General features: G+C 44.9%; 1 protein-coding gene across 11 annotated transcripts in view; it reads left to right on the top strand.

The window, feature by feature from the left end:
• GRM5 (glutamate metabotropic receptor 5) overlaps positions 1-15,782 on the top strand; it is a 459,510-nt gene that overhangs the window by 163,687 nt on the left and 280,041 nt on the right. For all 11 annotated transcript variants that reach the window (XR_011026045.1, XM_068266785.1, XM_068266784.1 and 8 more), the window contains one exon: positions 3,515-3,764. Coding sequence is in view for 10 of the 11 variants with exons in the window: in XM_068266785.1 (XP_068122886.1) it covers positions 3,515-3,764 (250 nt within the window). In the remaining variant the exon portion in view is untranslated. The remainder of the gene's footprint in view (positions 1-3,514; positions 3,765-15,782) is intronic.

The following is a 15,782-nucleotide window of genomic DNA, read 5'->3' as shown; positions in this document are numbered from 1 at the left end:
TAGTCAGGGTGCGGAGCCCCACGCGGCCGGTGCTCCGCATTCTGGCTATCCCAGCCTGCATGGGGGACAAGGGGTTAAAGAGGTCTGGGAGGGGGGACCCCACGTCGTTTTTTTTTTATATTTCCCACACTCAGAACGAAGTAAGTAAAACTCTTCCCACTTGGGGGAATCTATGAAAATAATACACTATTGTTACCTGTGCAAAAAAAACTGACATTTTCCGCATTTAAAAGACATTTTTGCCCTTGAAACTTAAAAATCGATTTTCTCAAAAACTATAAGGTGTTTTTGAAAAAAAAAATGTTCCTCTTATTCCCACTGATCCCCTTAATATACCCTGGGAATTTGGTGTTCCTAAACTTTAAGCAGGCTTTGCTATTAACCGTTAAAGTCGGCGGGTTTTTAAATGTATACATTTTTACTTTGAAACTTTAACATCGATTTTCTCAAAAACTATAAGGTCTTTTTGAAAAAAAAAATTTTCCTCTTATTCCTCCTGATCTCCTTAATATATTCTCCAAATTTGAGGCTCTTAGCATTTAAGGGGGCTTTGCTATTAACCCTTAAAGTCGGCGGCTTTTTTATATTATACGGAGCGTTACGGTTTAACGCGAAATTACGGTAGCGTTTAATGCGAAATTACGGCATGAACGAAACGCGAAATTTCGCGTTGAAAATTACGCTTACGGTATTTTCAATTACGATTTTAATGGCAATTTCGCTACGCTAATTTCGCATCGTAATCGCAAATTTCGCATGCGTAATTATAGTAATGCGAAATTACGAAAATTTCAGCTCAACTCTAACTACGCCCCCAACAATGCAATAGGCTAAAGCATTGTTTTGTTTTTTTAATAGACATACATATGCACAGAGGGAAATACTGGTTGCTTGGCTGTTGGACACAGCCATTACAATATCAGTCATACAGACCCCCTGATGATCTATTCGAGAAAAGGAAAAGATTTCTCATGGTAAAGGGGATAATCAGCTACTGATTGGGATGAAGTTCAGTCCTTGGTTAAAGTTCCTCTTTAAAGTGAACCAGAGACGAAGCACCCTCATGTATTTTACCATTATATCAGTGGGAACATTAGAGAAAACATCTACCTTGCTTCCTGTTTCATTCTGCACTGCTCAGCCTGCCTGTTATCTGCCCTGATAAAATCCCTAACTGAGCATTCAGTCTGGCTTTGCTCAGGAATCAGTATAGCTGAGTCATTATAGCAGAGCCAGAAGGGGGCTGGCTTGGGCTTAAAAAGAATCAGAGAAGACAGACTCAGCTATAATGATTCCTGAGCAAAGCCAGACTGAATCCTCAGGCGGAGATTTTATCAGGGCTGATAAGAAGAAAGCTGAACAGTGAAAAATGAAACAGAGAGCAGGGTAGGTGTTTTCTCTAATGTCCCCACTGATGTATATGGTAAAATACATGAGGGTGCTTCGTCTCTGGTTCACTTTAAGCCATGCCCCTAGTCATGCCCTTGGCACAACCCTAGTCATGCATACCATATGCTGTTTTATTATTCAAAACATGTTCCATTCTATACTGGTTCATTTTCCTTTTTATTAGCAACTACAACTGCAGTAAAGCATACTCCTATGTACTGCATGTTTTATGGCACTCCTAACGCTAGATGAAGCTTTTCAATACTGCTGCTTTTTTTGAGGATGTGCAACGAGCATAGTGTAAACTTAGCCATAGCCCCTTCCTAACTTGTGCGCATTGGGAAATGGAAGTGCCGCTGCACAATGCGTCCGTTTCACTGCGATTTTTCAGCAATACGATTGCAATTCCATTGACAATAATGCATGGAAATCTCAATTTCATTTTTTTTGCCCTATACCCTGCGTTACATTTCGCAATGCATGGATAGGGATCTTCAGACAATGCCGTCTATGCACTTCTGATAGCCATGCTGATTGCATTGCATCACAATCCCAAAAACGCAGCTGAAATCGCTGGATTTGGGTAACAGGCCCAAGGGGTATTGTTTTGAAAAGTGCTTATTAGAGGTAAATGTTTTGTTGTTTGCAGTGAACCCGAGGTGAGAGTGATTTGCAAGCTGCCATATGTATTTCCTTACAATACTAGTTGCCTGGCAATCCTGCTGTTCTGTTTGGCTGCAGTAGTGTCTGAATAACACCAGAAAGAAGCATGTGCAGCTAATCTTGTCGGATCTGACAATAATCTGAGAAACACCTGATCTGCTGCATGCTTATTGGGCAGCACGGTGGCGTAGTGGTTAGCGCTCTCTTGCCTTGCAGTGCTGGGTCCCTGGTTCGAATCCCAGCCAGGGCACTATCTGCAAAGAGTTTGTATGTTCTCTCCGTGTCTGCGTGGGTTTCCTCCGGGTACTCCGGTTTCCTCCCACATCCCAAAAAACATACAGATAAGTTAATTGGCTCCCCCTAAAATTGGCCCTAGACTACAGTACTTACACTACATAATATAGACATATGGCAATGGTAGGGATTAGATTGTGAGCTCCTTTGAGGGACAGTTAGTGACAAGACAATATATATATACATATATATATATATATATATATATATATATATATATACATACACTGTACAGCGCTGCGTAATATGTCGGCGCTATATAAATACTAAATAATAATGCTTGTTCAGGGTCTATTGCTGAAAGTATTAGAGGCAGAGGATCTGCAGGGCAGCCAGGAAACTGGTATTGCTTAGAAGGAAATAAATATGGCAACCTACATTTCATTCTTGCCTCAGTTCACTTTAAGCTCCTCAACACAGATCTGAACTGAGAGGGATATATAGGTGCTGACCTATTTATTTCCTTTTCAACTATGCGCAATGCGTGGCCCTCCTGCTGATCCTCTGCCTCTAGCACTTTTAGCCATAGACCCTGAACAAGCATGCAGCAGATCAGGTGTTTGTAACTGGAGTCTAACTGGATTAGCTGCATGCTCGTTTCAGGTGTGTTATTCAGACACAATTGCAACCAAATAGATCAGCAGGACTGCCAGGCAACCGGCATGGTTTAAAAAGCAAGAAATAAGGCAGCCTCCATATTCTTGTCACTTCCAGTAACAAATAACAGTGTGAATAGATCCACATGCTCTGTACAAGCTGCAGAGAAATATAAATGAATGAGCAACTCAATAAATAAAACAATATGGATTTATGATAACAGACAATACAGATCAGGGCCGGGCCGAGGCATAGGCTGGAGAGGCTCCAGCCTCAGGGCGCAGTGTAGGAGGGGGCGCACAATTCATTCAGCTTTCATTCCTAATTGTGTATGAAGCAGAAAGAAATAAGAAAAGGGGATACATAGCAGTGACTGCAAGCCAGATAACTAGATATTAAGGTGTTGGGGAGGTTGTGGGCCCTGGGGCCCCTCTTAGTCTGATAACAATCAGTGTGTGACGGCTGGGGTGGCAGGGATGGAGGGGCGCACTTTGGTGTCTCAGCCTTGGGTGCTGGAGGACCTTGTCCCTGCTCTGATACAGATGTATGATTTGTTTCTGTTTTCCTGTAGGTAACTATGGTGAAAGGGGGATGGAAGCCTTTAAAGACATGTCAGCCAAGGACGGGGTCTGCATCGCTCACTCGTACAAGATATACAGTAATGCTGGGGAGCAGAACTTTGACAAGCTGCTGAAGAAGTTGAGGAGTCACCTGCCCAAGGCCAGAGTGGTGGTTTGCTTCTGTGAGGGGATGACTGTGCGAGGACTTCTGATGGCCATGAGGCGCCAGGGGATAGTCGGGGAGTTCCTTCTACTGGGCAGGTAGGTCAGCTGACCACTTATGCTTTATCTTCTGGTGTCGCTAAAGGAGGTGAAAGAAGTACAATGTCACTCTGGCCAGTGTGTCCATAAGAGTAAAAAGGGCATTTCACCGGGCCCCCCACAGGGCCGGATTCAGACATTTTACCATCCAAGGCCCACTGTCACCAACCCAATAACCGCCCCCCCCCCCCCCAACCACCACCTGTTCTGTGTGCTTTCCCTGTCTCATTTGCTTTCCTGGTCTCGTGCTACAATCTTGTGCTGCTCCTTCCTGTGTACTTCCCTGGTCCTGTGCTGGCCTGGGCTTAGGAGAGCACAGGATGGGGGGAGCACAGGACCAGTGCTCCACTGCTTACTCTCCCCTGGGGACGCAGGGCAGCCGTGGACTGGGTTTGTGACTGCTGCGGTTTACACGTTTGGCAATAGAACTGCCTAAGTGTGTCAGCTTGCTGACCTCCCCTTGCTACCTGGTTTCCTAGGCCATGGCCTTTGTGGCCTTGCCCCAAATCCAGCCATGGCCCCCAAGCTCCTAAGGGTCCCTCAAGGTATTGTAGACACAATAACTGTATGGTCAGTACAGTCCTGTAATGTAATGTTTACTCATAGCTTCTTTTTAACCACTTGCTGTCCCTATGAGGTTAAAATAGGTCTCTGCTCTCTCCTTCCTACAAAATCACTGACCTGATAACATCACTACAGAGTTGTAAAGGAATGACAGCAAACCCCACTCCTCCTCCCAGAGAGTTCAATGGCAGAGTTAATTAGTAATCAAGTGTAAAATAGACATTCCGGGAGCAGACAGTAGCAGATTGTATACATTACTTAATTGTTACATCTAATACATTATCAAAACAAATGGACTGTTTAAATAAACGGTAGAGATTGACAAATAAATTGTGTGGGTTTAATGTATAATATAACTGTTTACATTAAAGCTATGGAGTATGAAAGTGGATAAATTGTGTATTGTTCACCTTTTTCCTTATTTTCCTTTTTAAATGCATAGAAAATAAGGTCAGCATTACTGATTACAAATATCAGCCACAAAAAGCTTTATTTGTCCTGAAAAAAAACAATATATAGATCATTTAGTTGTGATAATTATTGATAAAGTTATTGCCAAGGAAATCAGAGCTGATCTGAACTGTGAAAATTACCAGGGTAGTAAAGTGGTTAACTTGCTTCAACATTGGCCTACGAGGTAAGGGGATATTGTATAGCTCCTCCTACCCTTCATCTCTTAGCTAGGTGCCTTTGATCTGTAAACTTAAACTGAACTTGAACCAAGTAAAATTGTTTAAAATGAACACATGATGTACCTGCAAACGAATATTACATACTTACCTCACCGTCGTTCCTCTCAGAAGCTCACTACTTCTAGCAGTGATTAATTTCAGTTCTGACTAGATCTATTCAGACTTGTCTCTCCGGAAGCTGGAAGCCTTAGGGCCCCTTTTTTTAACTATATCAGAGATCTATTGGCCAGGCTTCATGGCCCCATTTTCCGCCTGCGCCCATCATGTAGGGCACGTGGACTGGTGGGGGTCGTTACTGTACATAATGCAGAGCAGTATAAAAGCATTATACATTACGTCCTGATGGTGGTACAGGTTCTTTTCACTCTTCAGGGTACAAGTGGCGTATAGCCAATCACCATGAGTCTTCTGTCCCTGCATGTCATGTGACAGCTTGTACACTGCAGAGGAGTGGAGAAGCGTAAATGCCAGTTTGCCGCCCGATGACTTTGGCACTGCCAGGGAAATTCCGGGCGGCGTTAAATTACTATTCCTCCCTGAGTCATAGCAACACGGGCTGCACACTATAGCATTGTGGATTTAGCGGCGCTCAACTCGGGCGCTACATGGCACATGCTGTGCGCCAAGAAGCCCTGCCTCACCCAAGAGGACTTACCACCAGAAGCAGGTTATATATAACGCTCTGTTGTCGCTCTACATTAAGCACAGGAGTGCCCCCCCCCCCCCCCCGCCCCCCGCCTAGCTCCAGCTGGGGCTATTTTTACGCCCCCGCAGCCTTCCTAAAAAAGTTGCCAGGTCCCGGTCTGCCACTGCTGTCACTGATGTCGTGCCTCTGAGACTTTGCTATGTCTGACCAAGTCTGTGTGCACCAGTTTTCCAGTCAGAGAGCTGTCATTTATTTTGGCTCCCGGGGTGCGCTCCTCAGAGGGGAACCGCTCACAGTGTAAAGACACATTCTTATTTTATATTGTACAGGAGAAGAGAAAATGTGTATTTTCCTTCACGTCTATTCTTCTGCTGTGCTGCCTGCCGTTTATGACTCTTGCTGACTTATTTCTAAAGAAGAGCAATTTTTCTGACTCATCATAACAATGAGGAGAACAATGTTTACTTCAGAACAGGAACACATCATGTAGGTTTATAGGATACTTACAGGTAGGATCAGGGCCGCAGCCAAAGGAAAAAACTGGATTGTCTGAAGCGAAAATGGTCCCCTGTGGGGTTTTGGCATGAAGGTTCTGCAGCCTTAAAGGAAACCGGAGCTGACTTAAACTGAAAGTTTTATGCATACCTGGGGCTTCCTCCTGCCCCATCCGCACGGATCGCTCCCATGCCGCTGTCCTCCGCCTTCTCCTGCGCCGGTACCGGGTCCCGTAACGTCCTCCAGTCGCAACCAGTCTGACGCAAGTGAACAGAGGTGCAGCTAGAGTTTTCAGTGCCCGCGGACAACATTTTGGTGCGCCCCCCCCGGGACATAATGGGTGTTAGAATGTGGGCGTGGTCATATCTACAAATGCCGCGTAGATAGCCACATGTGCCCCCTTCCCCCATTGATAGACAGATGTGCCCCACTCCCCCCATTAAACAGCCAGATGTGCCCCCCTTTAGGGAGCCAGATGTGTCTCCTGTCTCCTGTTTATATAGCCAGATGTGCCCCCCTTTCCTGTTTATGTAGCTAGATTTGCTCCCTTTTTCTGCTGCTAACGTTTCTGCACTCCTCTGCAGAGGGAGGGAGAGAAGCAGAGGCACTTCGGGCAGCCAGCGAGCCGCCTCTCATGAACGTGGGGGTGCAGCGGCTGTGCTGAGGGCCCATACAGTGCTGCTCCCGGGGACACATGTTCCCACTTGCTCACCCATAGCTACGCCTCTGCAAGTTTAGCGCGCTTTTACTTATCTCTTCAGCAGCCACCGTAGAGATACGTAGAGGGAGCTCTTCTCTAGCGCAGGCTGGCTGAAATTAGGCTGAGGATGGTGGCCTGGGAGCGATCCGTGCGGATGGGGCTGGAGGAAGCCCCAGGTATGTATACAACTTTTAGTTTAAGTCAGCTCTGGTACACTTTAAGCTAGCAGACCCCCAAAAAAGTCTTTAAAGGGAACCTGAGATGGGGGGATATAAAAAAAACTGTACATACCTGGGGCTTCCTCCTGCCCCTTTCAGGCTGATCGCTGCCACGCCATCCTCCGCTACTTGAAGTATTTCAGTCTGGGGCGTGCTGCGCTTCTGTGGCCTGACCACATGTGTGCCCCATCATACTCCCGTCGCCGAGAGCGCGCTGCACCTGCGCAGTACTATGGGAGCTCAATGGGGGGAGCCAACGCAACCAGACTGCGCATGCCCTGACTGGCCCCAACTGAAGGACTTTACGGGCCAAATAGCAGTGGATCCAGGCGGCACAGGAGGACGGCGAGGGAGCGATCAGCCTGGAGGGGGTATGTATAATTTTTGTTATTTTTTTTTTGCTATCCCTTTGATATCCCTTCATCTCAGGTACACTAAAAAGGGAATCTGAAGTGAGATGGATATGGAGGCTGCCATATGTATTTCCTATCAAACAATTGTCTGGCTGTTCTGACAAAAATCTTACAAGATTGGCTGCATGCTTATTTCAGGTAGGTGATTCAGACAGTACTGCAGCCAAAGAGATCAGCAGGACTGCCAGTCAAACAGTACTGTTAAAAAGAAAATAAATATGGCAGCCTCCATAGGCAAGGGCAAGGCTCTCTCGCCCCTTTTTTGTCTTCAAATTTGTTATTCATTTTGTGTCTTGGAATTTGCTATACATTTTATTCATGTTACATTTATCACTGTATTTACAGTTATAAATAACAGTGATTACAATGATAAATAACTATATCAAGACAGAGCGAAAAAAGCACTTATGAGGGGTATGGTGCAAGGTACTGTACCACTAGCAGGTGCACACCTGTGTCCAACAGCTAACGTCAGTGCAGTGGACAGTCAGACACACAGAACTGCAATATAACTACCGTATATTCCGGCATATAAGACGACTGGGCGTATAAGACGACTCCCAACTTTTCCAGTCAAAATATAGAGTTTGGGTCGGGATATACTCCCCGTATAAGACTACCCCTCTTCCAACGCACACCCCCCCAAAAAAAAAAATTAAAAAAACATCATAAACTTGTGCTTTGCATGAACAGATACTGTTGCTGTACTGTATGTGGTACCCAGTATATAAGAATATACAGGCGATTGGCTCAGAGGCGGGACAAGGTCCTCCAGCACCCAAGGCTGAGACACCAAAGTGCGCCCCTCCATCTCTGCCACCCCAGGCATCACACACCGATTGTTATTAAACTAAGAGGGCCCACAACCTCCCTAACACCTCAATTTCTAGTTATCTGGCTTGCAGTCACTGCTATGTATCCCCTTTTCTTATTTCTTTCTGCTTCAAAGACAATTAGGAATGACAGCTGAATGAATTGTGTGCCCCCCTCCTACACTGCGTCCTGAGGCTGGAGCCTCTCCAGCCTATGCCTCGGCCCGGCCCTGGATTGGCTGTTTGGATTGGTCAGTTCTCCCTCTCCCTAAGTGGATTGGTCAGCTCACCTTGTCTCCCTGTTTATCAGAGCAATATGGAAGAATAGATTGCGCTGTGCCCATAAAACACGCCTCTTTCACCCGTCTGGCCCGTCCTTGTATCCTAATTACCTCCTTTTCTGCCTCTCAGATCTCGCACATGAGGGCCTGCGCTGCTTCACCACAGTCCTCAGCAGCGAGATCGAGAGGCGGTAACAGGATAGGGAGTATCACTCGGCAGCAATGACACCCAGCGTATAAGACTACCCCTGACTTCTCAGAAGATTTTCAAGGGTTAAAAAGTAGCCTTATACGCCAGTATATAGAGTATATCAAGAAAACCAATGTACCAGCCCCTTATAAGGGCTCTTGGGTGCTCAGGACGCAGGGACACAGAACAGAGACCTAACTAACGCTTTCCCTAATGGCAGCATAGATCTCCCCCTACACTCCTTAACACAACACACAGGCAGAGTGTAAAATGGCTGCCGTGCTGGTGTTTTTATGGGGGGGGGGGGGGGGTCTGGAGGGAGTGCTAGCTGATTGGCTGCCATGTGCCTGCTGACTCTGGGGTGAGGGGTCAAACTTTGGCTCCATGACGATGTATAGGGGGTGTGTCAAACACGTTATGCATTCGCCTGCCCGATGTGAGTGCGAACACACGTTCTTAGCCGGGTACTGTCCGCCAGTGCAAAGTTCGGCCCATCTCTAGTAGCAAGTTGTCCAAGGGAAGGAAAAAGTATAAATCTGACCTTGGCTTTTTGGATTATACTGTAAATCACACAAAGACACAGGCAATGTACTGAGAATTGGGAGGGGGGAGGCATTACACTCTTCTGCACACAGCAACTCTTCCCATTTCAGCTCACCTTTCACAAAAGACCCCCACAGGTGATACTAAAAATTAACTTCCATCCCTCCTAAACGAATCAACAAGCAGAATTGCTGTGATGCTCGATTTAATTAGAGAAAATGAGATTAGCCTCCAAGTACTCAGATTGCCTTTCAGCACATGAAGTGAATCCATTGCCCATTACACTAATTATGTCGGTCAGCAGTGAAGCAAGGTACATTCATCCAGAGCTGCTCAGTGCTGCGCTTATGCAGAGAAGGCTGAAAGCTCCTCTCCGGGCCAAGACCGAAATATACCAACTAATATAGCTCAGTAAGCAGAATTCTCCCCTTTTCTCACGTCACATGGCTGTGCTGCTAAACATGCTGTGTAGAATAAACCTGGTCACATGACTTTAAAGCAAACCTAAAGCAAAAATAAACTTATGAGATAATGTATGTGTCGTACGGAAAATTTATAGAACATTCGTGGCAAATAAAAGCATCTCATATTTTTATTTTCAGTTATGTAGCTTTATTTATGACATTGGGCCTGATTCACAAAGCGGTGCTAACAGTTAGCACGCTGGTGAAAAGCCCTTTATCACGCCTAAACTCAGTTTAGGCATGATAAGTTTAGGTGTGATAAGTTTAGGTGTGATAAGTTTAGGCATGATAAGTTTAGGTGTGATAAGTTTAGATGTGATAAGTTTAGGCGTGATAAGTTTAGGCGTGATAAGTTTAGGTGTGATACGTTTAGGTGTGATAAGTTTATGGGCTCGATTCACAAAGCGGTGATAACCCAGTTATCACGCCTAAAAGACTTGGGGCTTGATTCACAAAGCGGTGCTAACAGTTAGCACGCTGGTGAAAAGCCCTTTATCATGCCTAAACTCAGTTTAGGCATGATAAGTTTAGGTGTGATAAGTTTAGGTGTGATAAGTTTAGGCATGATAAGTTTAGGTGTGATAAGTTTAGGCATGCTAAGTTTAAGCGCCAACTGCGTTAGCACCGCAGTGCACAGCTGATCAAAAGTTTTACGCTAGCAAAGTCTGGTGTACTTCGTATAAAGTTCAATGGCGCTGCTTTGCGTGCGGGACTTTGCAAGCGATCTAAACTTATCTAAACTTAGCATGCCTAAACTTATCACACCTAAACTTATCATGCCTAAACGTATCACACCTAAACTGGCTTTTCACCAGAGTGGTGCAATGGTTATCATGCCTAAAGTCTCTAACTGGCTTAGCACCGCTTTGTGAATCGAGCCCTTTAGGCGTGATGACCTTTTCACCACTGAGTTATCACCGATTTTTCCTGCTCTTCGCGCGAAGTTACCGCGCGTAAGCGCGTTCGCGCGTACGCGCGTGAGGGCGCGCGCAAAGTCCCATAGGGCTTAATGGGAGCTTCGCGCGAAGCGTCGGGTGTTGCGCGCGCACTTACGCGCGTACGCGCGGCAACTTCGCGCGGGTTTCTTCTTATCATGCCTAAAGTGACTTTAGGCGTGATAAGGGCCTTTTCACCACGGTGCTAACACTTTGCACCGCTTGGTGAATCGAGCCCTATGGGCTCGATTCACAATGCGGTGCTAACCCAGTTAGAGACTTTAGGGGCTTGATTCACAAAGCGGTGCTAACAGTTAGCACCCTGGTGAAAAGCCCTTTATCACGCCTAAACTCTGTTTAGGCATGATAAGTTTAGGTGTGATAAGTTTAGGTGTGATAAGTTTTTAGGCGTGATAAGTTTAAGCACCAACTGGGTTAGCACTGCAGTGCACAGCTGATCAAAAGTTTTGCGCTAGCAAAGTCTGGTGCACTTTGCATAGAGTTTAATGGCGCTGCTTTGCGTGCGGGACTTTGCATGCGATCTAAACTTATCTAAACTTAGCATGCCTAAACTTATCATGCCTAAACTTATCATGCCTAAACTGAGTTTAGGCATGATAAAAATGGTTATCACGCCTAAAGTCTCTAACTGGGTTAGCACCGCTTTGTGAATCGAGCCCTAGGCGTGATAACCATTGCACCACGCTTGTGAAAAGCCAGTTTAGGCGTGATAAGTTTAGGTGTGAAAAGTTTAGGTGTGATAAGTTTAGGCATGCTAAGTTTAGATAAGTGTAGATAGCGTGCAAAGTCCCGCACGCAAAGCAGCGCCATTAAACTGTATGCGAAGTGCACCAGACTTTGCTAGCGCAAAACTTTTGATCAGCTGTGCACTGCGGTGCTAACGCAGTTGGTGCTTAAACTTATCATGCCTAAACTTATCACACCTAAACTTATCATGCCTAAACTTATCACACCAAAACTTATCGCACCTAAACTTATCATGCCTAAACTGAGTTTAGGCGTGATAAAGGGCTTTTCACCAGCGTGCTAACTGTTAGCACCGCTTTGTGAATCAGGCCCCATATGTGATAAGTTTAGGCGTGATAAGTTTAGGCGTGATAAGTTTAGGCGTGATAAGTTTAGGCATGATAAGTTTAGGCGTGATGGGCCTGATTCACAAAGCGGTGCTAACAGTTAGCACCCTGGTGAAAAGCCCTTTATCACGCCTAAACTCTGTTTAGGCATGATAAGTTTAGGCATGATAAGTTTAGGTGTGATAAGTTTTTAGGCGTGATAAGTTTAAGCACCAACTGGGTTAGCACCGCAGTGCACAGCTGATCAAAAGTTTTGCGCTAGCAAAGTCTGGTGCATTTTGCATAGATATTAATGGCGCTGCTTTGCGTGCGGGACTTTGCGCACGATCTAAACTTATCTAAACTTATCATGCCTAAACTTATCATGCCTAAACTGAGTTTAGGCATGATAAAAATGGTTATCACGCCTAAAGGGCCTGATTCACAAAGCGGTGCTAACAGTTAGCACCGTGGTGAAAAGCCCTTTATCACGCCTAAACTCTGTTTAGGCATGATGGGCTCGATTCACAAAGCGGTGCTAACCCAGTTAGCATGCCTAAAAGACTTTAGGCATGATAACCATTGCACCATGCTGGTGAAAAGCCAGTTTAGGCGTGATAAGTTTAGGTGTGATAAGTTTAGGTGTGATAAGTTTAGGCATGATAAGTTTAGGTGTGATAAGTTTTTAGGCGTGATAAGTTTAAGCACCAACTGGGTTAGCACCGCAGTGCACAGCTGATCAAAAGTTTTGCGCTAGCAAAGTCTGGTGCACTTTGCATAGAGTTTAATGGCGCTGCTTTGCGTGCGGGACTTTGCGCGCGTAATAAACTTATCTAAACTTAGCATGCCTAAACTTATCACACCTAAACTTATCATGCCTAAACTTATCACACCTAAACTTATCACACCTAAACTTATCATGCCTAAACTGAGTTTAGGCATGATAAAGGGCTTTTCACCAGCGTGCTAACTGTTAGCACCGCTTTGTGAATCAGGCCCCTAAAGTCTTTAACTGGGTTAGCACCGCTTTGTGAATCGAGCCCCTTGCATCATTACGGTATGTCACAGTTGCAGTTTTAAAACCTCATTCTGTCTGCTAGGTGCCGATTAAGAGGGGAGCTGTTTTGAAGCCATGCGCTGCTGACCTCCCATGACAATAACTTCAGTTTCAACCTAACGTCTTACTGTATTTTATGATATAACATTTTACACATATAACAGAATAGGTTTCCTTTCAAAGAGGAACTGTAACCCAGGATTGAACTTCATTCCTATCAGTAGCTGATACCCCCCTTTCCCAAGAGAAATCTTTACCATTTCTCGAATAGATCATCAGGGAGGTCTGTATGGCTGCTATTTTTATTTAGGTGAAACCCCTCCCACAGTGTGATGTCAGGACCAAGGTCCTGACAGTTTCCTGTCTGTGAACCTTGTTGCATTGTGGGAAAGATCAGCTGTTTCCAAGCGCCAAGCAACCAGTATCTCCCTCTGTGCATATGTACAACTCTAAAAAAAAAAAAAACCACAAAACAATATTTTAGCCTATCGCAAAGTTAGTGGGTGTGTTTATAAATAAATAATATCAGTTGATGCTGTTGACTAGGGTTTTTTTTGTCTGCTAGCAGTAAAGATGAGTACATGTAGGCTGAATGTGGACCAAACAACCTGAACAAATAACATGGTGAATATTCATCATTTCTTGATCCCTCTTCTATTTGTTAACTTCTCACTTTGCAATATATTGATTGATTTTTTTCCCCTTTAAGCTAAAGTTCCTCTTTAAAGTGTACCTGAGACGTAAGGTTAAAAAAGTTTTATACATACCTGGGGCTTCCTCCAGCCCCCTCCACGCAGATCGTTCTCACGCAGTCTTCCTTCGCCTCCTCATTCGCCCAGTAGAAGCCCCGCTAGCTGGACCAGTCGGGTCCAGTTGGCGCAGGCGCAGTTTGCCCATGCGCACACCCCCATCTCGCTCCCACATCTGAGAACATTCTGTGCTTGCACAGTAGTACTCCCAGGCTGCGCCAGCGCAGTGCGAACTTCCTGGCCAAGCTAATGGGGCCTCTACCAGGGTTCGTTCGGAGGAGGCAGAGGAAGATGGCGTGAGAGTGATCGGTGCAGAGGGGGTTGGAGGAAGCCCCATGTATACATATAGAACGTTTATTTCTTTATGTCTCTGGTTTCCTTTAAATGCTTGCAATCTCGAAATGTTTCTTTTTTTTTCTTTTTCTTGCACATTCACCCAACAGAAGGCAATTGGCTTGAGTTACCGTACTCGAGTGTAAAAAAAACGAATCTATTGGAAATGGATTTAAGCAGCGCCAATGTTTACTGTAATCCCAAGAGCTGGCCGCCAGATCATGATAGAGCGCTCGCTGTTGCAATTTGTTATCCTAAAGCACATTTTAGACAATTGGGCAATTTATTCTCTATCCTGGTTTTATGTCGCTGATTCTGCAACAGCCATAATTTCAACAAGACAATTACAAGAAATACAGCTGTTTCCGGGCTGCACAAAATCACGTAAAAACAAAGAAATCGGAGGCAGAAGCCTAAAAGAAGAGCTCTGTATTCTGAAGACTTTAGTGTAAAAAATCTCTAGTCTTTTCATCTCAGTCTAGCGTTTTTCCCATTTCCATTCATTTTAAGGATGCTTTCACACTAGTGCCCTCATTCAGAATCCGAGTTGTTTATTTCGTCGAGCATGATTGGGTCATGCCCGGAATTGGGCTTGGCACAATACATATCTCAAGTAGAAGATGGAGGTACGTAGATGGATAGGATAGATAGGGCACACAAGCATGCAGAACAATTCCCAAGTTTTGTGACACAAAAGTCAGATCAGTTTAGTCTTGTCGGAAGGTTGACCAAAACACAGCCTGCAGCCTTCAGGGAAGACGGGGGCACTGGTGGCGGTGGTGGAGAGTATGTTGAGGGAGTTCGAGAGGTTGACAGCCGAGTATGGTTCTTATCCAGTTCTGTAACATGCCTGTAGAAGAAACTTAAAGCTTGCAAAGACATCTTGTATAGTTAGTCATTAAACGTATCACCTAAACAACTTTTTGTTGGCATGTCTTCGAACTTCCTGCAACAGAAAACTTTTCCTGATACCAAATCCGAACCTTACCAACATGAAGACCTTCCTGAAACTAAACTTAAAGTTCCCCCAAGTAATGAAAACTCCCTCCAGACACCTAATTTCTACCTCCCCCTAACAGAAAATCCTTCCTAAAGTCTAACTCTAGCCTCACCTCCCCCTCAAAGTCAAATCCCAAGTTAAAGTGCTGGCTACTCTAATAAGAGATAATTGGTTAGCCTCTAATGCTAACCACTACTTGCCTTCCATCATCTTTGTTTCCAAATGCTTGATTTGGGCATTGGTTCTCAGATATACTCAAGCCTTGGTGTTGCAGAGCCGTACGTTTACAATGAACTCTATTTAGAGCACAAAAACTATACAAACTGGTACCTAATTCTGCTGCTTCCAAAAGACTTCTACTGATCCTCAACCTAGGCTTGACCAAGGTGTGCAGACTTCCGGTCCAGCAATTTTTTAAGTACACTTACAGTATAAAAAGTTGTGCTTGTTCTTACTTTCACATTTTAATAGCACCTAAGTATTTTGACTAGATGTGTGTAACCTATGTGCTGTGGTATAAGGGTTATTGGCATAGATTATGTTTGTTAATATGGTCTTGCTACTCTTTATGCTTGTCCTGTGGAGATAATAAAATGGTTACATTTAGTATTTAACTCCTCTTAGCATGGATAATCTGTCTTTCATAACCACAAACTGGGAAAGGTGACTCCTCTGTGCAGGGCCGTGCAGAGGATTCTCAAGGGGGGGGGTGCTCAAATTTGAAAAAGGGGCCCTAATCGATAAATCGTGCTAAATTGTGTATGTCATACCCCTTCTCCAGAAAGCACTAGGCAGTCTTAACCCCCCACCACACACACACACACCTTTATAGAAGTATCAGGCAGCGTTTGTG

This window comes from Hyperolius riggenbachi, chromosome 2 (assembly GCF_040937935.1).
Source record: "Hyperolius riggenbachi isolate aHypRig1 chromosome 2, aHypRig1.pri, whole genome shotgun sequence".
Taxonomy (NCBI): Eukaryota; Metazoa; Chordata; class Amphibia; order Anura; family Hyperoliidae; genus Hyperolius; species Hyperolius riggenbachi.
The sequence above is the reverse complement of the archived record's forward strand: the minus strand, read 5'-3'. Positions and strand labels throughout refer to the sequence as shown.